The following is a 22989-nucleotide window of genomic DNA, read 5'->3' on the forward strand; positions in this document are numbered from 1 at the left end:
GCATAAGAAATCTGCTGATAAATCTGTCCAAAGACGACATAGATGGCTTAACCACATGACACTTGCCCCTTTTTTTTTTACAACTTATTCAGTTTTCAGTTTTTATTAACGTGATAAAAGACACAGCAAATATTATTCAGCCGTCACTGACCTGACAGGCTGAAAGCTGAAAGAGTGACACTGAACCAGAGGACATTTTGTTTGATATGTCACACATCTAAAGAAATAGTTTTTGACATTTCAGATTTAGACTGATGACTGCTTTAGATCAGACCTGTCTGGGTTTCAAACAATGAAGCTGCACATTGCAGCCTGATGACAAACTGGCACAGAATGGTCATTTTTTATCCTTGAGTCGTGATCCAGTAAAGTGGAGAAAAATATCAACTGTGTCAGCCTCCACAACCACTCCAAACTGAAGGCCGTGTATCAGTTTTTACGTTTTGCACATTTTCCACGTATGTCATTTTGGTCTTTGGTGATACATGCGTGACATACGTAACTCATAAGTGCTTCTTGCGTTCTTCATTTGTTGATGTACGCAGATGTCTGTCGAGGGATTTGACCTTATGTGAATTCAGTTTTCAGCTGTTCAAAATTTGTGGTCGGTTGAGAATTAGGCATTTTATGCGTATGCAGCATATTTTATATGCAATAATTATGTTAATCTTACGCAATGGTGCATGATTTTTGTGACATCCACACACAAATTTGTGTCTTTCCACGACTTCCACTTTTCACGCAAGAACCACTGATGTGTAACTTTTATATCGCATATACGCTGCATATACTGCGTTAAATTTACATAATTCCATTGACGTGTTCTTCCTACCATGACAAAGGTGGATAAAGGTGAAGAGGATTTCCTGTAATCCATGGACACCAGTGAAGATCACAAATAATTGAAGGAAAAAGGTATAACGCACTGTCTAGTGGGTTTAGATGAGCCAACTCCCAATGGTAAAGTGCCTAGGACAGCACAAGGGTTACAGCCACTCCTTAACTTCCCACACTGACCTGGCTCTTCTTTCAGACAATGTCTCCAGTGCCTGTTTCCTGATTGGCTGACAAAAACCTGCTTATAAATATAAATAAACAGTCTGGGATTTAATCCTGATCTCAAATTGGGTATTTAAAACCAAACTCAATTCTGAAGATTGTTGTTCAGATTTTGTGATCCAATCTCACTTGTAATCCGTATTAAATGCCTTTGTTAGGTATTCCAAAACCTTGGATTGAATTCTTGATCACTTTCATCCTGAAAATTAGGATCATTCTGATCCCAGTTTAAGGAAGGATCCGAGGCTGAGTTAATTTCTCTTTTTAATGTGTTTATGTCTCAAAAACAATTGAAAATGTTAATTTAGAAAAAAACCTGACCAAAATTAAATTATCATTTTAAAATGTCACATAAAAAAGAAGAAAATTTGAAAATCTTTCACAAAATCTTAATAAAGTTTTCATATTCTTCAAGCTGCTCCTTTCTTTTCATGAAGGTGTAACATTCTAAAGTTGTAATATTTATGTTGTATTCACTACATGTCTTTGTATTTCTACTTCATGAAAAGAAAATAATATTTTTTCAGTTGTTTTGAAATTCTGGGCCCTTTTGAAAAATGAGGGAGGGGCTTGTGAGAACATTGCACCTGCCTTCACAAACAGGGTGAAAGCAAACACCCCACACTTTTAAAAATCTTCATGTTTTTGTGTCTCTACTTATTTTTTCATCTGGTCACACCCAAGACCTTTTTATGCGGGAAGAGACACAAACCTACGTCATTTCAGCACCGAGTTTTGCACGAGGATCTGCTTTGTAACATTTACTGAGTTTACTTCTCTAGATAAAATCCAGACTGAATGAAGGCCTCATTGTTAAAAAAAACACAGACATGAGAGTTTTTCATGTGAAACAGCAGCATTGGAGGCTTTAATGGTGTTTTTACATCATTTTAAGATACTCCAGATCTAAAAGCAAAAGCAAAAGCATCGAAGTGCTGAATATATACGTTTTTTCAGGAGAAACCAGAAAATCACAGAGCAGACAAGTTCCGACTCATCTTTGAGCAAAAACATTTTCCCCATCCTTCTGACTGAGAAGAAACATTCTTCTAAATAAGATACAAAGTCAGCAGGAAGCACTATTATCTGATTCTACGCACATTTACCAACTGTGATTCCTTTTTAAAAATCTCGTACATTTCCGTTACCTTAATCCAGTGTTTTTCAACCTTTTTTAAGCCAAGACACACTTTATTCTTGACAAAGATCCCGCGGCACACCAGCATCCAAAAATTGAAAAAAGGAGAAACTCTATATTCTGTATTGATATACAGTCCCTCTGCAATCTCACCTGCATTTTTTGATAATTGTGGCAAGAAAAGCTGGAAGTTGCAGCTGTTTTTTCTAGAAGATATAAGAAAAATTGAGTTAGTTTTATGTAATAATTTTTAACTAAATTATTTGAAATTTTACCCTGGTAGTTGTTTTTCCCTTCAGTTTATTAACATGCAATTTTATGTAAACTCACAAAAGAACGAAGATATTCTTTCTAAATTGTGATTTATTTTTTAAATGTTGGTGCAAAGGCAACTGTAGTTTCTGAACAATATGATCACAATATGTTTGTTAAAATTTACACAAAAAGACTAAAATTATATTTTTGTTTTCTACACAAAAAATGAAGATGTTGAAGTTTTATTAGTTTTTTATTGTCTTAATCTAAGATGAAGTCTTTGAAAACTTTAACAAAAATGTTTTTTTTTCTTTTTAGATTAAATTGTTTCAATTTAGTTTAAATGTATCTGTTGGCAATTTCACCTTAATCCTGTTTTCTTATATGTTGTTATTACTTCTTCTCAAGTTTAACATCTAAAATAATCCAGACATTATTAGAAAAGTGTTTCAGTTAGAAGATGACTTGGGCCAAACTCTGGGACGTTTGGCTGTTAATAAACACAAACCATGAAGAAGAACTAAACTGTTGACCTCGGATTTCATCAAGAAAATTTCAAAACTGTTTGTGTGTTCATTGTGGTTTAAAGACGTTTAACAGGGAAGACTCATTGTACGCTGAGATGCTGTCACTTTAACACAATGCATCATGGGAGATGTAGTGCAAACAGCACCCGATCGCAGACAGACTTGCTTCTCTGAGCTTCATTGTTTTGTTCACTTGTTCCACGGTCTGATACCGGATTCTGTGGAAAGCTACACCGCTAAAGACGAGCTTAAGCTGGTATTTTTGTTGGAACTGAGAGACTTTATGAGTTAAATCGGAACAAGGAAGTGAAGACTTTAAGCACTTCTGATTGGTCTGACTGATGACATGTGATTAAGCCTCCAAGAATGATTAGTGGAGACAGTTAAAGGGGCGGGACTTTACCGAAAACAGCTGAAGCTACGGCTTAATCACGGTACCGTCGTTCTTATCAAAATGTCTTTAAAAGAATAAAAAAAACACAAAGAAAAAAGTATTTCATGATCTTTCATATTCCTAACTACTCAGTGTTTTATCAGGGCCTTTTAGATCAGTGAATACCGGACCATCTCACGGTACACAAGTGTGCCGCGGCACACCGGTTGAAAAACACTGCCTCAATCTGTCCTGGGAAAACGTTTAGGAAACAATCAGAAGATGCCGTTATAACTCATTTTGTACACGCAATGACACTACACAAGCTGTTCAAGCCGAATGGGGAGAAAAATCTGACAAAGACTCCTGACCTGTTTACCAGGGGGTTCTTGTGAGCCGCAACATTTCCTATGAAAGAAAAACGCAATAAAACCTTCTCTCCCCCACCAACTAAAGTTGAAGCAACAGTTTCAGCTGCAGAAACAAACATCAGCTGAAAACATTCACACACAAAAAAAAGATACCTGTGAAAAAAGTGAGGGAGGGGCAGCCAACAACACCTTATCACGCACTCATAAGGTGGGGGGGTGCGTTTCTAAAAGGAAGGTGCACCCGATTCCATCGACACTTCGGGGTCGTGTGTTGTTAGCGCCGACCTGGATGTGATCCAGAACAGAATGTCAAAACCAGGGGGAGGGGGGGGGGTCTTAAGGATTCCTGTCAATCCCCCAAAATAAAAATACGTAGATGTGAAGATACATTTCTGGGTCCTGTAGGTAGCAGCTGCAGAAAGATTCAGTCTCTACAAACAGTCGGGTCTTCTCCAAAGCTCAACGTCAGTCATCTGTTGGGGTGGGGGTGGGGGGTGGGTCTCAGAGCAGAGGACCCAAAAGCACCAACAGGGTTCTGACCGGGATGGGGTAACAACGCTGTGATCTGAAAAGTCAAGAAAGAGGAGGAAACCTTGAAAAAGTGAAGAGGGAGCTAAATGCTAATGCTAGCTTTTCGGGGACGCTCTAATCGGAGCAGTGAACGGATTTCCTTCAGGAAGAATCATTTGACATGTCAAGCAATCTACTCCTCTAATTTAAAGGAGAGCCCAGTGAAAACCTGTTTATATTGTTTACTACATTATCGTGGTTAAATCAAAAGGTGGACCACAGCGTGTCCTTCTCACATTAACAAAGTGCTCGATGAAACTGTGGGTTGTGTTTGGACGTTTAATCGCACACATCTACAAACTCCTCTTTCCTTGATTTTCTCTGAAAAAAAAAACAAAGTCCAGCTCCTCTGTGATTTCTCCTTCTGATGCAGCAGCAACTGTATTTTCAAAAAGTTTTTTAAAACCTTTCTGCCCTCCAGGGGGCGCCTCCTCTAGAATAATTGACAGGATCTGAAACTGTTAGTACATATTTAAATGAGGGATGTGTTATGCTTCTGAGCATCGGATGATCAGTCCGGTGATTGCACGTTTATGTCAAAGCTTATTTACAGAGTCCAGGAGGGACCTCCTCTCTGAAATCGCCGCGGGTGCAGGTGAAGACTTGGAGGGTGAAGTTAGAAGCATCAGTGCAGGTGTGCAGCTCCGTTTCTGCCTCAGAAGGGTCTCGGTGAGTGACGCTGTGACAGAGCCGTCTGTGATAAAAACCTCATCGTGTTTGTTCTGTCATCTGAGCGGGTCCTGCAGGAAGCACGTCGAATCTAACACAAGTTCCTGTCTAGCAAAGGAAAGGCACGTTGATGTTTTTCTGCTCTGAATTAGCTGGGAGCCGCTGCTGCAGACAAGCGTATGGCACTTTACCTCAAACACATTTGTTACTATAAAACCTTTATGCTACGGCGTTTAAAATAAGTTTCGTCAACAGTCTTTACACATGAAACTCCTTTCTTTCCCTCAACACAAATCTCCGTTCTTTGTTACACAGCAATTGGATCTGGTTTGATGGAGGACGGGTTTGACGGTTTCACTTGCAGGCTGAGGTTTGCTGATGCCAGGTTAGTCCTGCAGCTTTTCAGAGTCCAGAGTGCCGCAGAGCTGTCTGTGGAAAGGAAGCCTGCCTCTTCCTCCTCTTCCTCCTCCTCCTCCTCCTCCTGAGGATCTTCAGTGTCGCTCCCTGGCATGCCCTCACTGCTGGACTCAGAGAGGTGAGGGCCGGCAGCAAAGGTGCTCTGCTCCCCCGCGGGTGCAGAGCTCCCCTTCTCCACGTGGAGCAGCGGGCTGGGGGGTAAGCTGTGCGCCATGAGGCCGTGGTTGTAGTGGGAGAAGCATCGTCTCTGCTCCTCTGCCCTGGAGGATGAGGGAGTCTGACTGGTTCTCGACAGCAGCAGGGGCCGGTCCTCCTCCGTAAAGGGGCTCAAAGCGACTGACGGGACGGAGAGTGCCAGGCTGGACAGGGGGGCCGACATCTCTGACCGAGGGGAGCCTGGAGACGTCGGACCAGTTTGTGACTCGGAAGGCGGAGTCCAGTTCCTTATGGCTGACGGCCTGCAAAAACACAGGGAACAGGAACGGGAGAAAATGAGGAGCCAGCCGATGACAGACGGCGTCGGGGTTATGGAGCGAGCGCTGAGTTCAAGGGCAAGTGCTGAACAACATCAGTGTGACAGGGTTCCTTCTCAACCAGTGCTTTTCAGCTGTCCGGCATTCTGGGTAAAGACACCCAAACTTCCCAGGTGGTCGAGCGTTGTGCACGATCACAGAGAGAGCCACAACGCAAAGGAGGCTCAGTTTGATCAAAACCCGCAGCTAATCGGTAAAGGTAAGAGTGGGAACAAAGATAAACCGGTAAAATGAAGGACTTTGTCTTTAGACCATTGGCTGAATGTGAGAACTGGACTGAGAGACCCTCCCCCCTAGTGTTCCCGCTGTCAAGTGATAAGAGTTTGGGCTTCCAACAAGCTCACTCCTGATTGGAAGGTGGTTGCCATAGAAATGTTGACCCATATCAATCAATGCTTACTGAAGTCATCGGGCTCCAACATGGCAGCTTCTGTATCGCATAAAATTGTGACTGCATGGTTTAGAGCTGGAAGTAAGTCATTTTTTGGTGACTTTACATTTAACATCTACAGTCATTGGTCAAGACTTTGGGTTTTTTAACACGTTCTTGTAGCATTTTTCTGATGACTGAGGACATATATAAAGAAAATTAAGCTTACAATAACAGTGTTTCTTTAACCCTTGTGCTGTCCTAGGCACTTTAACGTTGGGAGTTGGGTCATCTAGACCCACTAGACAGTGCTCTGAACCTTTTTTCTTCAATGATTTGTGATCTTCACTGGTGTCCATGGATTACATGAAATCTTTCCACCTTTATCCACCTTTGTCATGTAAGGGTGGGGTCATCTAAGATAGCACAAGGGTTACTCAAACTGAGGGTCGTGTGAAGAAGAGCTTATTTGTAGTGTAGAAAATGTGCTGGACAGGCCACAACCTTCCTGCTCCAAGTTCTCAGCAACTGAGAGGGAAAGGGGGGGGCAAGGTTTTTCTTCACGCCAACAGTTCTGCTGTTGAAGAAGTTGAAAAAGATTACGGGTACATCATCTGCAAACAGCAGGACTGAAAGGCTCCCAAAGCCAAACCCCTCCATCATTTGGTTTTGTAGAGAAATCTAGTCTACTTTCAACAGAGCCCGAGTAAAGTCCAACTCTCCTCCGCAACGAGTCCGACTTCCTGCTGAGTCCAACATACACTCCAACAGAGAACACACCTTCTCCGAAGAGGGGAACCAATGTATCAATCTAGAGTTACCAGAGGTGCTGCCCCCACTGTCCACACGGCGTTCGTCCTGCAATATCTAAACATCTTCAGCCCCCGCTCTAAATTGATTTAACCGGCTCTGCTTCTTAGTGGGGTTGAAAAGGTCTTTAAAGTATTCCAGACAGAAATGATCATCTATTCATTATTGTTACAAACAAGGTGTACACGCCAGTCATGTAGTCTTTCTGTCCACTGAGGGATCCAAGGGGAGGATTTAGTGCTCTGTAAAAAACAGGACCAACCAGTGATCCAATCAAATCTATTTTGATGTTGACCTTTCTAAAACTTATGTCTCTAATTATGTCCAAAGTCCTACCTAGTATTTATTATTTATTATTTAACAAATGCAGACATTTTCATATAATTAGATTGTTGTTCAAAGGGTTAAATGTCTAAAATATTACATTAATGTTTTTAAGAATGACAGGTTTACTTCAGTGAAATATAAGAAATATGTATGCCAGTGTGTGCACAGCTTTATTTCTTTCATTTTTTTCAACCAGATAAAGATTCATTGAGTTGAAAATGTATCTTTCAAGGGCGACCTGGCCCAGAGGTCAGCCGCGCTCGTCCTAAAACCAAACAGTTTATCAATAAATCAAAGACAAATCAAAAAAAGTCACTTGAACAAGTTTTGGCATCAGGCTTACGCAGGTATTTTGGATTGTTTCTAAGCTGAATTTCTGTCCATTTTTTTATTAGTTTAAAAAAGAGATGATAAAACTTTTGTGAGTCTTTTGAAAGTTTACAATTTTTGATCAAAAATAAAAATAAACTTGTTCTCATTAAATTTACTATAAAGTAACAAGGTACCCAGCACTTTGAATACTTTTTAAAATAACTTCTTTCTACTGGAGCACTGGTTCTCACTGCTTCCCTTGTGTTCTACACCTTTGATGAACTTTTGGGTTACCTTCAGCTTTTAGGAAACTCCTGTTGGAGTTGGGCGGGGCTCAACAAACACTTAAGTCACTTGTGCCCCCCGTGGCATTGAGACGACCCCGGATGCCCGGTGCTGCACGTTGGCTATTCTCTGTCAGCACAGAGAAAGACTCAGTGACAGAGGGAACACTCCAATCCTCACTCCAACTGTTGAGACAGGGAGGGGGTTATTTACAGGGGGGCAGCTCGCAGAAAAGCCCCCTAGTCTATTTAACCCAGTGAAGCAGCTGTGCTTTTAGCTGAGAGAGCAGCTTTTGAATCCCACATTCTGTGATCTAAATCCTGTTAAAGAGACATTCTGGAGTGTACCATTCAAAGCCTGTCAGACGGGGGTGTTCAATACCACCTGCACCACAGCAGACCTCATGAATGACTGACATTGACGTAGTTTTTGTTTTATTATATAGTCGTTTAATTCTGATTTTAACCATGATGAGTGGAGGTCAAGAATCACATCCTGGGTTGAAAAAGTTGTCACACCTCAGGGAGATGTTCATTTCTGGATAGGAAGTTTTTGGATTCGGAGGTCATTTGAAGCAGCAGTGAAGCTGCTGTGCTTGAGCTGTTCCCCCAGGATGGAGCACAGAGCGTCCATCATTCCTGACTAACAGAGTAAAGCTGATCACTGCAGCAGATGGGGAAACTTTCACGTCCATCAGCAGTCAACTCTGTGTTTTCACATGCTCGCCACGATGGCGTCCAAAACCAAAACGGTCTGGAAACACCACTGGAGTCAAAGCTGCACCAGAGAGCGTACCTTTGGCTGGAGACTTGAGTGAGGGTGGTGGGTTCTGGTGCGTCTTTGCTCGTGGGAAAGGTGGCCTCCGTGTCGTCATCTGTGTACAGCATCTTCATCCCATTACACGACTGCAAAGGAAAGACACAGACTGAGTACTTCTTCAGGTTCCAGGTTTCAGGACGTCCGTTTCACCCCTGCAGCTTACTTTGCTGATCTTAAGGTCTTGAAGAGGCACGTTAGAAAGGCGGCGTCCTGCGGCAGAGCTGTCCGGTTTGGAGCCGGTACCGGCCTTGGTACTGGACTTCCTTTTATGCCTCTGGCTCTGCCTCAGGCGCTCACGAAGTTTCTTTCTTTGTTTCCTGATTGTGTAAAAACAAGAAAGACAGCAAAACTGATGGTCCCAAAACAAAACACACGTTTAGAACCATTGTGGACCCAGAAGAACCGATCAGAATAATTCAAGACTAACAATGCAAGTCTTACATTGTTTATAAACAAATTTAGGAACCACTCTAGAAGATCCTGGATCATTTAGAATCAATTAGTTTAAGAATTATTCAAAAATCCTTCCAGACCACCACATCCAAAACTCTTCCTGACCCTCTGGGCCATTCGGGAATATTCCCAACCTTTCAGAGGGATTTAGAAAAGAGTGGTTCTGGTTCTGTAATGTGAAGGGTGGATGCATTTACTTCGTTTTGCAGTAGGCGACCACACACATGATTCCCACGACGAGCAGGGCGATGCAGATTCCTGTGATGGTTAAAATGCGTTTTTCATACAACCCCTCAGTCTCTGAAACACAGGAGAGATGCTGCAAGTGTCATAAACGATGCAGGCACACACCTGTTCATCGAAACACTGACACTTCCTCAGTCTAACATCATCAGCTTTACAGAAGCTGAATGCAGCATTCACTGTAAAACGTTTCAGTCAAATCAAGTCATTCACACCCAAGAATTTACAGGAAGCCACTGACTGAGACAGAATGGCTGTTTTTTACAATAATTCATCTTAGATTGATAGAATTTGTTAAATTTTCAACATGTATTTTCAACATTGACTGTATGAGAGAGCCGGACTAAGTGCGATGTCACACGTGGAAAATGGTTTCCAGGGGCGACATAGAAACGTTGAACGTTTCAAACATTTTAAATGTTCAACATGACACCAAAAACTTTTGTTGAGGCATCTGATTGATCAGTTTACAACTTGAATAATTTGCACAGCAGAAAGTATATCATGAAGAAAATATGGACTATTAAGGACATGTAATAAAATGGACCCGAACTAGAATGGCTATTCCCACCAACCAAATTAACTGCGTAATTCTCAACCATCCAAAAACTTTGGACAGCTAAAAACTGAATTTATGTCAAGATTTGTCGGCCGAAACCCTGGAGGGACATCTGCGCACAACGACGAATGACGAAGGCAAGAAACACTTATGAACTACGTACGTCACACATGGATCACAAAAGACTGAAATTTCACTCGTGGAAAATGGGCAAAATGTACGTAGCGGCTGTGTGACATGGCTTTCAGTGGTGATTGGTCAGAGTTGGTCTGGGTGATCGCTTCTATTACAACCGCTCTAGCTAATGAGGAGTGAGGTAGTTGGAAGGGCCACACCCCTACCACTTGAAACCGGGATCAGGAGAATCTGTCAATCAAACATTTTAAACGTTCAACATGAGACCACGTGCTTCTGTTGAGGTGTCTGATAGATAACTTGAATAACTTTCATTCACAGAAAAAAAACGCTGAAAAAAATTAGAATTATCAAGAAAATGTTGAAAAAAAAATGTATCAGATCAGGAATGGTTTGGTTCTTCTGACCAAAGGAACGACTGAGTAACAGCTGTTTATTTCTCTACAGAAGTCTATGGGATTCTGGCTTCTTGGGACCAGCAGGTACTTCCTGTTTGGAACGCCAGAGGGAAGGGATCACTCAGTCCAGTTCTCATATACAGTCAATGATCTCTCCAAATAACAATAAAACAGAACAGCATCATGGACAAGGAGGATTAAGATGAGAAGAGGACATAAAAGACGTACTGACGAAGCTGGCCATCACATAGTTTTGGCAGCGATCACCAGTAAATTCATTTGGACACCTGGATGGGAAACAGAGCAGACAGGAGGAGAGGTGGGGGGTTAGTTCAGTCGGGATTAGCAGAAAACCCCCAACAGTCATTACTGGTGTCAGGAGAATTGGCCTGAGCAGGTGAGGCCGTCAATCATCCCAGGCCTTCATGCATTAATCGTTCTAATGAAGGATCTGGGAGGTTCTGTCTGCACAGAAGCTCCAGCCGGGACTCTCACTCTGCAAAGACTAACGTTTGCACGAGTCACCATCCACGCCTTCTCAAAGAAAACTCCACCAGAGGGGGTTCACAGAAGATGGGGGTTAGGTTGAATGAAAGATCGATAGTTAGTCTTAGCTCCAGAACACAACAAGCCCTTTAGAGTCATGGATTACTGGTCTGGACCTCCAAGATGAATCATGATGAGAAGTGAAGTGCATGCAAAATTCAGTGCCCAACTCTGCAAAGGAGAGGTCTTCAGACCTGAAGGCTTTGACTTCAACACTGCAATATTTCTCAGAGGAAGCATGACAGAAGTAAAACACCAGCAGTGACATGTGGGGCTGAGTTCAGCGAGTTCACATACGTTTTGGATCTGAGACTTTCTTAAGCACAGCCTGTTCACACCGGTGCCCAGTGAATCCTGCCAAGCATCTGGGTGTTGGACACAAGGAAAGAGAGAAGAACAGCACCTACATGTTACATACAGAAGAGCCAGCACGTGCACACCAACACAACACAGCACAAAGGACACCCAATGGTGGGCATTTTCATCAGCCAGTGACCTGAAAAGGTGGGTCTTTTGGAGACACAGCTGCAAACTGTGTCCTTTACAATCCTGACAGTAGAACTGCACGATTATCCCTTCACCCACAAAAAGCATTCATGGCAACGTTTTTGTCATTGCTGATAGATGTTAAGCTGCTGGAAAAGTTCTGAGGCATTCTTCCTCTGTAAAGAGGTGAAATTCTGTCATGAAAGGCTAATATGAGGAAAAGAGCCACGGACAGACAGTGTTTTTGACTTAAACTAAAAGGTTTTTATTCACCAATCCTAGTCTTCTGCAAATTGGGTCCTTCATCTGAGGTTACTGAAAGAAAGGTCAGGATACAAAGGACCTGAACGTGCATTTTCTTGTGGCCAGTCCAAGGCACACCTGTGCAATAATCATGCTGTCTAATCAGCATCTTGATATGGCACACCTGCAAGGTGGGATGGATTGTCTTGGCAAAGGAGAAGTGCTCACTATCACAGATTTATACAGATTTGTGAACAATATTTCAGAGAACTGATTATTTTGTGTCTTTGAAAAACGTTTCACATCTTTGAGTTCATACCATAAAAAATGGGAGCAGTAACAAAAGTGTTGGGTTTATATTTTTGGTCTGTGTAGAAACTGGGCTGCACTGTGGGGTAGTGGTTAGCATTCTCACCTCACATCGAGACTGGCATGGTTTGAATCCCAGTTGGATCCTTTCTGTGTGGATTTTGCTTGTTCTCCTCGTGCACGTGTGTGTTTCCTCCCACAGTCCAAAAACCTCCTTCATAGGTTAGCTCATGATTCTAAATTGTCCCTAGGTGTGTGTGTTTGATTGTGTGGCCGAGCAACAGACTGGGGACCTGCACAGGGTGTTCGCCGCCTTCACCCAACAGTAGCTGGGATAGGCTCCAGCAACCCCATGACAATAGGAATTCAGTGGGTTCAAAAAATGGATGGATGAAGAATTAAAAGCCGGCGTGACGGCTCTCAACGGCTAATTAACCAGGAAACAAGAAGCATCGACATTAAAAATCTCTTTCATAACTTAGTCACTCAGCAAATGCTCTTGTGGTAACCCTTTAACACCTGAGCTTTTTGTCTAGTGTTTACATTCTTTCAAGTAGCGTAACTCTGCAACCCTTTATGCAATGACCGTAATTCAGGCAGATTCTGAAGCGGAGTAAAGCAGCCTTGTGCCGACATGTAACACTTTACAGTAATGACGTGTTTACGGCAGGGGTGTCAGACTCCAGGCTTCGAGGGACGGCCTCCTGCTGGTTCTCCAGAAACTCTGCATTAGTTGCGTCTGGTCACCTGGATCAGGTGTGTTTCAATTGCAGGATAATTGGAAAACACGTTGGACGCCGGCCCTCCAGCTCTGGAGTTTGACACTCCTTCACGTCACTAATGTGTTGCATGTCAGCGCAAAGCCGATGTGAAGAGCTGCTTTTTTTCCACGTCAGAACAATCAGCTGATTGACGTTGATCACGGAAACGGTTGAAGAGTTACAGTAAGAGAGGTTGCGTTATTTGGGTGTTGCCAGCGGCAAAGGGTGAAGTGAAAGGAAGAGCAGGGAAACAGATTATATCAAGTTTCAGGAGCCACTTGTGAAGAACACAATATGTAGGAGACCAAGCGCAGTGGCAAGAACTTTAACATTTAATAATTAGTTTTTGAATCTAGGGAGCAACAGGGAAGAGGCAAACAGATGACATGACAATGCAGAACTGAAAAGCAGACACTTAAACACAATGAGGATAAAAAAAACTAAATGAAGGCCGCTGTGGAAGATCCTGGTGTGACTGACAGCGACAAACACAAAACCTGAAAACAGAACATGACAAACCAAGAAAACTCCTGAAAAACAAACTAAAGGGCACCATCCTGTAATTTACCATCTTCACTTGAAATGATTTATTCAAAAAAACAGCAAGATAAGTATAATGTCACAGTGTGGGGAGTACTGCCAGACAAAGAGAAGATTCGAGTGAAGTCCCAGGAAATGATTGTTTTTTCTGCAGCTTCAGAATTGCTGTGTCTGAAATGGCATGGGTTGATGTTTGAGGCTTTAAATCCTCTAAAACCTGCATCACTATATACCTGTCTAATGTGTGATGGCAAAAGTGTGAGCTCCACAAGTAAATGAATAAAGAGTTCATAAAAACCAGAAACAAAACAGAAGTCAATAGATGGCCGTAGGATAACTACTCTATGGTCTGTTCAACTTAACCCTCTACTGCTGCCCCACCTCCCTCAGCACAAAACCAACTCTTAGATTTAAAAGACTAAAACCTCAACAACCTTTTTCTATAGATATAAGGAACTCGGGATTTAAACACTCATAGACAACCATCCATTTATCTATTCTGTCCCCCATCTGCCACCTGTCGTGGTTCAGGTTACATAGGCCATGGACGCAGCAGCTCCAGACCTCCCTTCCCACAGTCACCTTGTCCTGGTCGTCCACGACAGACACTGACGCGTCCTCGGGATATTTGAGATAAAAAATCCCCGGCTGTGATCATAGATTAATAGCTCTGTTTTCAGACTCAGCTCTCTCTTTATCAGAACAGACCCTGCAAAGTCACTGCAGACGCCGCACCAATCCGTCAGCCATGCCCACTCACAGCCTCTGCCTCACTTGTGAACCAAACGGAAATATTCATCAACTCTGGAGGTCTGGTTCTGTTCTGATCCAGAGCTGGTCTCCTCCAATGCTCCTCTTGGTTTGGCAGGCGTGAAAGCTTTTGTTGATAACGAGGGTCTTTGTTTATTTGCAAATGAACTCTGGTGTGGTTCACTTCTGTGTGAATGCAGGCGGACTTTCCACAAACCAAAAAGATCAAGAGAACCACAGATAGGACATGCTGTAAGCTCTGTGTGTTTGGAGGAGAAGCAAAACAGCCACAGAGTGAATCTGAAGAAGCAGGGATCCTGAAAAGGTTTGAAAATGTCTGCTGGGTAAAAGTGGCGGCGCGAGGAGCTGCAGTATCTGATTAAACCATATGACAGTCAGGAATAGCTTTTTACATCCTGGTCAGAGCTTGTTTTGGGCAATAGGGCCACCAAATGAGCCACTGCAGAAAAAGTCTAGCGGAAAAAACATAAAGTAACATTCAAATCGCTTTCATGAGGGTTTGGAGACAGAACCAACCCAGGTGGTCCTAAAGGTCAGAGGTCTTTCTCTTTTATCAGACGGATTTCAGGCATTTCGACGAATCAGCTGTTCTTGTTTTTTGAGACAGAAGTGAAAGACAGAGATAGATAGATAGATAGATAGATAGATAGATAGATAGATAGATAGATAGATAGATAGATAGATAGATAGATAGATAGATAGATAGATAGATAGATAGATAGATAGATAGATAGATAGATAGATAGATAGATAGATAGATAGATAGATAGATAGATAGATAGATAGATAGATAGATAGATAGATAGATAGATAGATAGATGGTATGAGGGGGTCCACATCCTACCTGCACAGAAACTTTGTGCTTCCCGGCATGATTTCCAGGGTGAAGCACTCGCCTCCGTTCACACAGTAGTTCCTCTGGCTGTCGCTGCAGCGCGTGATGTGGCTGGAGGTTTTGGTGGTGGTGGAGGTGCTGGTGGTAGCTGCAGAAGAGGAATCAGAATTGCTGTATGAAGACATTATTGAAGCAAAGAAATCATCGCCTGTGCATCGCTTTCAGATCACATTGGGAAGTTGACGTTATTCTTTGTGCTCTGGACTTGAAGAAAAGGCTAAATCTGAGCACGAGTTTCACTGAGTCACTAAAGGAACAGTAAAGACTCATCCCTGCTGTGTTATTTAATGCTATTTTGCATTTAAAGATGTTAAAAACCATTAAGAACGGTGTTATAAATATGAAACGTAATTTAAAAAAAAACAATACATTCCACAGAAAATGTCATTGGAGGTGATGGTTTCCTTTCTGCAGTGCCTCATAGTTGGATCAGCAACCCTAAAAGGAGGAAATGTCTCTGCAGACGCTTCATCATACCAGCTGTGTGTGGTTATGGAGAGATGCTTTATGTAACACAGACTTTTAAAGGCAAAACATTTATCGCAGAAGGACTATTGGTTGTCATGAAGCCACCTTTCCATCCAGGTGAGCTGGGTAATTAACAGCTTTTAGTCATGAGGACTAAGCTGGAGGGTAAAGCTGTGCTCGACGATAACTGCTTACACATTAGATTTACAAAGATTTTGTTTAAAATGTAATTCAGTCCCCTCTAAAAATATAAAGGAAAATAGATACAATAATATAAACATTTAGTTTCATGTAAATCATTTCCAGCACCTGCGTTCTCATAAGGGGACTGGATTTAGAAAATCAATACTTTGACATTTTAATTTGGGAAAAAAATAGATGACTCATCCAATCCATTAATTGATTTTCCTTTAGATCAAAATTATTCATTTATGAATAAATAACTACTTGGTGACTTTTATGTAGGACCCAAATTGATGTCAAATTGTAACAATTATCTTTATGTTTGCAGTGACATCAAGCTCAGTGGGAATCTGTATTGTGAAAGTGAAGGTGAGAGCTAGTTCTGGATGCTAGTGTTTGTGTTTAGGTTGTGTTACCAAATCACAATGGAAACTTTTTAACCCTTGTGCTATCTTAGATGACCCCACCCTCACATTGACGTGTTCTCCCTACCATGACAAAGGTGGATAAAGGTGGAGAGATTTCATGTAATCCATGGACACCAGTGAAGATCACAAATCATTGAAGAAAAAAGGTTCAGTGCACTGTCTAGTGGGTCTAGATGACCCAACTCCCAGCGTTAAAGTGTCTAGGATAGCACAATGGTTACAAAGTTGTGACGTGACTGTCAGATACTTCAGTATACATATCTCAAACTCCAGACTTAGAGGGCCGGTGTCCTACATGATTTCCAACTAACCGGCCATTGAAGCTTATTGGCACCTGATCCAGGTAATCAGGAGCAGCCATTACTTTCTCCAATAGTTTACATGCATGTTGCTGCATACTCAGCTTCTTTAAAAAAGAAACTCTGCTTCAGAATAAGCAGCCCCACATTCCATAAGCACTAGGAGTGGTTCAGTAGTGAGCAGTTTCCACTGATTACCAAGTAAAAAAGTTCAATTTTGCTCCCAAAATAAATGTCAGTCCAGTGTTTGTGTGTCAACAACCATGAACTGCACTCAGTTATGTTTGAATCTTTCCCTTTGCAAAGGAGCCTGAGTATAAAAATGCAGAGATGCCTCTGATTTTCAGCAAGTGCGATTCAAAAACAGCTCTAGAAGCCTCAAACACATAACGCTGATTAAAGCTACTGGACCGGTAGATAAGAACAAATCAAATCTCTGCAGTTCCAGGGGGAATGAACTGCAAAGTCAGGGGTCAGGGATTCAAATTTATGTAAACCTTTTGCCATCCTTTCGAAACACAATCTGCCCCCCGTCTGTGCTCACAAAGTCAGCAGTCTCAGTGCAACTGTCGACCAAACCCAGCAAAACTGAAACTCCACTTCTGTCAGGAGGAGAACCTGATATGGAGTCAGTCAGGACACATTTATTTGTGCTGGTCTCTCCCTGTCTGGACCACAGACAAACACAGTCTGGACCCAAAATGAGGTCATGTGACCTATTGTTTTTTTTTAATTGGATGGGTCAGGCTGTATTTGTCATTTATGTTATTTTAGAGCTGAAAAATCACCTGTCAATCAGAAGGTCCATCTTATTAAGCTAAATGTTGATATCAAACATGACTCAGAATCATGACGTTCATAAAATTTCACCTCTTGTACAGGTATCACAGTCTTAGCAGAAAAGTGATAAAAGGGTTTGAGTCAAAGTTAGTTTGTTTATTTCTGTTCTGTTCAGAGTGACTGGAGACTGACTGGGTGATAGGCCCCCTAGCCGTCACCCTAAACAGCTCTAACCCCAGGTGTGTGGATTTCAGCGCCATGATTAGCCTTCATCCAGGAGTTTCACCAAGCAGCATCCCAGCATGCTTTGAGACCTTCAGCATATGACACTCTGACAGTTCAAAGAGGGGAATGAAGCACCTGATTCCCTGTTGTTATGAGAAGACACCAGTGAAGCAGTGAAGGCCTCGCCAGCTTCAATCAGAGCAAACTCCTGTGATTAAACATGAAAACGAGTCAGATGGCTCCATATAAATATGACAGACCGGTGTTTTACCACAACTTTCTCTAAAGTCTACAATTTGATCAACGTCATAAATTAAGAGGCTGGACAGTGGGGTAGAGGTTTTCACCCTGTCCTCACAGTGAGAAGGCCCTGGTTCAAATCCCAGTTAAACCTTACTGTGTGGAGTTTGCGTGTTCTCCTAGTGAATGTGTGGGTTTTCTCAGACTTCCTCCCCCAGTCCAAAAACATGCCCTCTAGGTCATTTGATGTCCCTAGATGGGACAGACTGGGTGTACTCTGTCTTTAACCAACAGTAGCCAGTGACCCCAAAAGGCATTCAATGGGTTCAGAGGATTGATGAATGGATCAGAGGTTGAGGTGAACATGAGGCAGTCTAACTTTTCTTTGTTCAATAAACTGACAGTGATGCTCAGATGCTGTCGGGCTGTGAGCACTTCACAGTCCAAACGGGTCACAGCAGAACTAAAAACGCATCACAGTGTTGTAGCTATGAAGGTGGAAGATCCTCAGAAACGTATCTGGTTGTTCAGCGGATCATCTCTCATTCATTCTCACAGGTGGTTCAGCAGAGATTTCCATGCCGGATGCCCTTCCTGAAACAACCCTGTATCTAATCCAAACTGAGAACCGGCTTGGGGGGCCCAGACCGGGGTCCCCTTGTGGGTACGTATAGTTAGGCAGTAGTGCGAAGGGTCTTGCCCAAGATCCCACACTAGATTGAGCTCATCGTGCCTCCTGGGAACCGAACCCTGATGTCCCATGCACCAGAGTCCCACATGCAGCCACCTGAGCCATCCAGCCGCTAACCTAAGAAACACATCTCAACTGTAAAAATGCTTCTAAGGTGTCTTCTTGGTGGCTTTCTGACTTTTCCTTTAGCATACTTCGTATATACTGTCTGTAAACGTAAAGTAATCAGAACTGTGGAGAGTTCAGGAAGAGAATCCCGTTGACTTCTCAGTTCAGCTAAAATCTGTTTTCATTAATTCATTCTACATCATAGCAAGTAGAATGAATTATGATAGTAATAATAGGAGTTTGACCCCCCCCACACACACACACACACACACACGCACACCTGAAACCATCACAGTAGATTAGCTAACCAGCAGACAGTAAGAGGGCAGTAAATCACACATGAGACCACAGCCCAAGCATTACGGTGGCGAGCCACAGCCAGACACGCTGTAATAGCAGGTTACTTTTCCTGGCGGCAATGAGGTGGGGGCTGGGGGGGGTGTCATCAATTAGCCTCCAGCAAGCTCTGACCTTGAAATGGAGCAAAGGCAGGAAACAGGAAGTCCCTGTGTATCAAAGCTGAGTTTCGGTGTGTCATGCATTATTTATTGATTTTCATTTATTCATACCGCCACAAATGTGCTTCACACTGTTCACTGTAGTTCTCTACACCGGTGTGTGTGCATGTGTCTGTGTGTGGGTGTGTGTGTGTGCGTGTGTGGGTGTGTGTGTGGGGGGGTGTGCGCCTGCAGGCGCTCTGACCCACAGAGCCTGAATCCGAGCTTGTGTTCGTCCTCTAAAACTCTTCATCTAAGATTCCCAGCATCTCCACTGGTCCTGAAGCTGAGCCTCTCTGCATTTGGCACGTGCACGTGCACATGCATGCACTGCAGAAATTTGATCAGCAATATTGAGCTGCAGGGTTTCCATTGTGTTCTGTGTTTGTACGGCTCCATAGCCGTGCCTACATACTGTTTTTTCTTCTTCACTGAAGAAATGAATGAACACTAAAGGAGGTCACACGCCCACTTCCTGCAGTCACTTGCTGAGGATTTGGTTTGGAGTTTGGCGTTCATGTCCTGGCTTTGTGAACACGAGGGGCTCGTGGTTCTGCTGGAGCAGACGCCAAAGCTGGGTGGCACGCAGGAAAAGGCTGCGTTTGACCACAGCGACTCGTTACAGGATGTAAATAATAAATGAAGCTGCTCTAGGAGTGGATCCACTGTGAAACTTTATTCTGAGGACAAAAGGAGGGACGTTTTCAGGGCTGGACAGAACCTGGCAGCTCTGAGGCTCTAAGGGGAAAACTACTCAACAAAAATGGGCAGCTGAAGGCGGAGCTTCACGACCGCTGAGTCACAAAGATGATGGTAGAAGGACAGACGGAAGGCCAGTCCAGACCAGCAGAAGCAAAGATTATTGGATCTTTTTAAAAACGGAAATCTCACTCTGTTGAAGCTGAAAGCCAAACAGGGATCATTTTTATGCACAGTAACTGAAGCTCTGCAGACGATGGTTTATGTTTGAATCTTTTAGAGTGAGCTGCTCCTCTGCATCTGTACAGAAAGAGCAGCCGTCTGCGCAAAAAGGTTGGATTTTGGGCCCTTGACTGTGTCCTTGAGGCAAAACTCAGCGCCGTGTTGGACAACAGTTGCAGACATGACAGGGGAGTGAACACAATCTGAGGTGATAAAGTAAAGATGGAGGTGCGTTCACATGGAGCCTCTCTGCAGTGACCTGCAGACTGCAGCCTAGAACCGCATCAGAACCCCACAGAGGAGGCAGATGACCTTCTCATAGGTGTCACCTTGATATTTAAACACCCAAGTCTAAAACTTTTCACAGGGAAGAACTGTTTTCAGTATCAACCAAACCGCTTTTCATGTTGGCGGGGTCATTTTCATCCAGAACTGTGCTGAATACTCACTGACAGTTTGGATGTCGTTGCTGAGCTCCTGCGTGGCTTGTGGGCGGGGACTCTGCTTCGGAGGAGCTGGACGTTCAGCGTTGTACTTAAGCGTGACGGACGGGTATGTGACTCGAGGGGGGAGCGGAGCGTACGGCCTGCTCGTGGATTTCTCCTCCAATAAAACCTCTGGGGAGATGGCGATGGTGGTGGTGAGGGAGACCGCCGAGGGAGCTGCATGAGGGATGGAGACGGTGATTCCCAGCGTGGGGTCGACAGATATGATGATCTGGTCCTGTCCAATAGGTTTGGGGTCAAAGTGGGTGGGGCGTTCGTACTCAAAGATCTTGTCCACGAAGACCCACTTGATGCCAGCGGTGCAGAGAGCTAAGCTGACCAGGCAGGCCAGGATGGGCAGGATGCAGATCTTCTCTGAGTGCAGGCACTGGTTGATCCGCTCCTCCTCGACGCACACGCAGCAGGTCCCAGGCAGGGCCACAACTCCCAAAGCCCCCGCCTGCTCCCCATCGCAACCACCGCCTCCTCCCTCCTCAATTCCCTCGACGGCCTCCTCTGCCCTCTCCCCAGCTGCCTCTGCCTCCTCAGCTTTCTCCTCTGGGACGCAGCCGACATCGGCAGCAGGGCAGGAGGGGGAGGTTGTTCCAGAAGAAGGAGCGGGCCCGGCAGAGATGTCCTCCATTCCCTCAGTCATGCTCTCGAACTGACGGACGAACGAAGCTTCAACTAGTAAAACAGAACATTACAGGAGGGGGGTTCTGCCTCCAGAGTCCAAGAGGAGGTTTTCCATCCTGAAGCGGTGAGGAAAACGTTCAGAGAGGCTCAGCCTGGAGGCTCCGCAGGAGGGGGGCGGACAGCCTGTGGGGAGAGAGACGATGAGGGGAGTGCGGCGCCTGCAGTCCCGCGCAGCGTTGCTGCAGCACTCACCTGAACACGGAGACAGGCGGGGCGGTGGTGGCGTGGTGGGCCGGCTGTCGCAGATGCGTCTTCAAGGACAGGATGGCCGAGCACTGCAGCATCAGGGGGGACATGCTGCCTCGAGTGAAGAGCCCCAACCTGCAGAAAGGCTGAATCATCAGGGAGCGGCAGGTGTCCTTCTTCTCAGTGCAGCCCCAGAAACAGATGAGTAAGGAGAAAGAGAAAGAAGGAGCTTCACAGAGGAAGGGAGGGGGGGGCTGCTGCAGCACACAGGGTCAGAGGAGGCTGAGTACTCCCCTTTTTCCTGCCTCACTCCTCCTCTCAAAGTGCTGAAGAAGGCTGGCCTCCTCCCTCGCTGTCTCTGCACACAGGCTGCTGCCCTCCACGCACAAAGCATTAAGCTCAGCAACTTCCTGACTGATCCAATTAGAGCGCACGTCAGCGAATCAGCAGCAGGCCCGCTGCTGGAGCCGCCCCCTCCAGCACCACTCCCCATTGATTAGGCCGAAGGGAGTGTTTTCTGTCAGACGGAGGAGCAAAGGAAGCACATCTGCTACGGGACCAGAGACCCAAACGGGTTCTGGCTCCAGACAAACATCAGGACCAGGCCACAGCGTCCGCCAAGAAGGGATGAAACCGTCAGTCACCGACGCAGAACGGAGTAAAATAATTTTGTTTCTGAGGGAACTGCAGGGGATTTCAGATGGATGTGGGGATTTTCCACTGACAGTGCAGGTTTCAGCCCCTCATCCTCCATCTTTCTAAACTAACTTTTAACCTCTAAAAAACAGACTTTGATGTGTTTGGGCCAAAAAAAAAAACGTAACTGTTACTCATACATAGTTGGTCTTTGTGAGAACAGAAACGTTCATGCATGGGTGTGCACAGGAGCATCTCAATACATTTGAACCGAAAAATTGATTTTTTTTACATTCATTTGGTTTAAAAAGTAAAACTTCAGAATTATACAGATTTATCACACAAATAATGGTTTCTACCAACGTTTTAAAGAAAATCAGCATCCAGGTTTAACTAAGCAAATAAAAAAAATCTCCCCATAGCAAATGTTTCAGCTGCAAAAGGTTAATAAAAAGTCCTCAATCCATGCAGAACTATCTTCATGAATGAGAGCTGATGATCAGGGGCCTCATTTATAAACGTTGCGTACGCACAAAAGAAGGCGTACGCCACTCTCTACGCAATAGTTGAGATTTATAAAAAGCAAACTTGACGGGAAAATGGGCGGTCCTTCACGCAAGCTCTGACCCAGGCGTACGCACAAAAACGGGTGAAATGAGAAACGGCGACACCGTCGGTAGATGGAAGAAACACGTGAAAGTGAAAATGACAATACTGCCTCTCATAAATAACATGAAGACTTCACAAAGCAAGTCTTACAATGAACAGCCTACACGAACACCCGCTTGACCGATCAGCAGTGAAACAAACAAAAAAATCAAACGAAAATTACAACAGAAATTCAAATGAACACTTATTTGCAGAAAGAAAAGTGAAATATGTTCTGCAATATTGGCATGTTGTGCAATTCATCCTCATAAATAATTATTTATTACATTATTATTATTACATTGATAAATCATGTAATAAAAT

General features: G+C 43.9%; 1 protein-coding gene across 2 annotated transcripts; it reads right to left on the bottom strand.

The window, feature by feature from the left end:
- Nucleotides 1–1896: 1896 nt before the first annotated feature.
- On the bottom strand, nt 1897–21797 carry nrg1 (neuregulin 1). 2 transcript variants are annotated; one of them, XM_023961043.2, is made up of 9 exons: nt 21388–21797; nt 20464–21318; nt 15124–15262; nt 10852–10910; nt 9486–9588; nt 8999–9152; nt 8812–8921; nt 8026–8201; nt 5430–5837 (listed from the first exon to the last, which is right to left on the bottom strand). In XM_023961043.2, the coding sequence occupies exons 2-8, from the start codon at nt 21152–21154 to the stop codon at nt 8066–8068; spliced, it is 1392 nt and encodes a 463-aa protein (XP_023816811.1). In that variant the 5' UTR covers nt 21155–21318; nt 21388–21797; the 3' UTR covers nt 5430–5837; nt 8026–8065. The 2 variants fall into 2 exon arrangements, with proteins under 2 accessions (XP_023816810.1, XP_023816811.1); XM_023961042.2 differs by lacking the exon at nt 8026–8201 and having other exon boundaries at nt 1897–5837; nt 21388–21780.
- Nucleotides 21798–22989: the final 1192 nt, after the last annotated feature.

Source organism: Oryzias latipes, chromosome 12, assembly GCF_053564925.1.
Source record: "Oryzias latipes strain Hd-rR chromosome 12, Olatipes_Hd-rR_3.1".
Lineage (NCBI taxonomy): Eukaryota > Metazoa > Chordata > Actinopteri > Beloniformes > Adrianichthyidae > Oryzias > Oryzias latipes.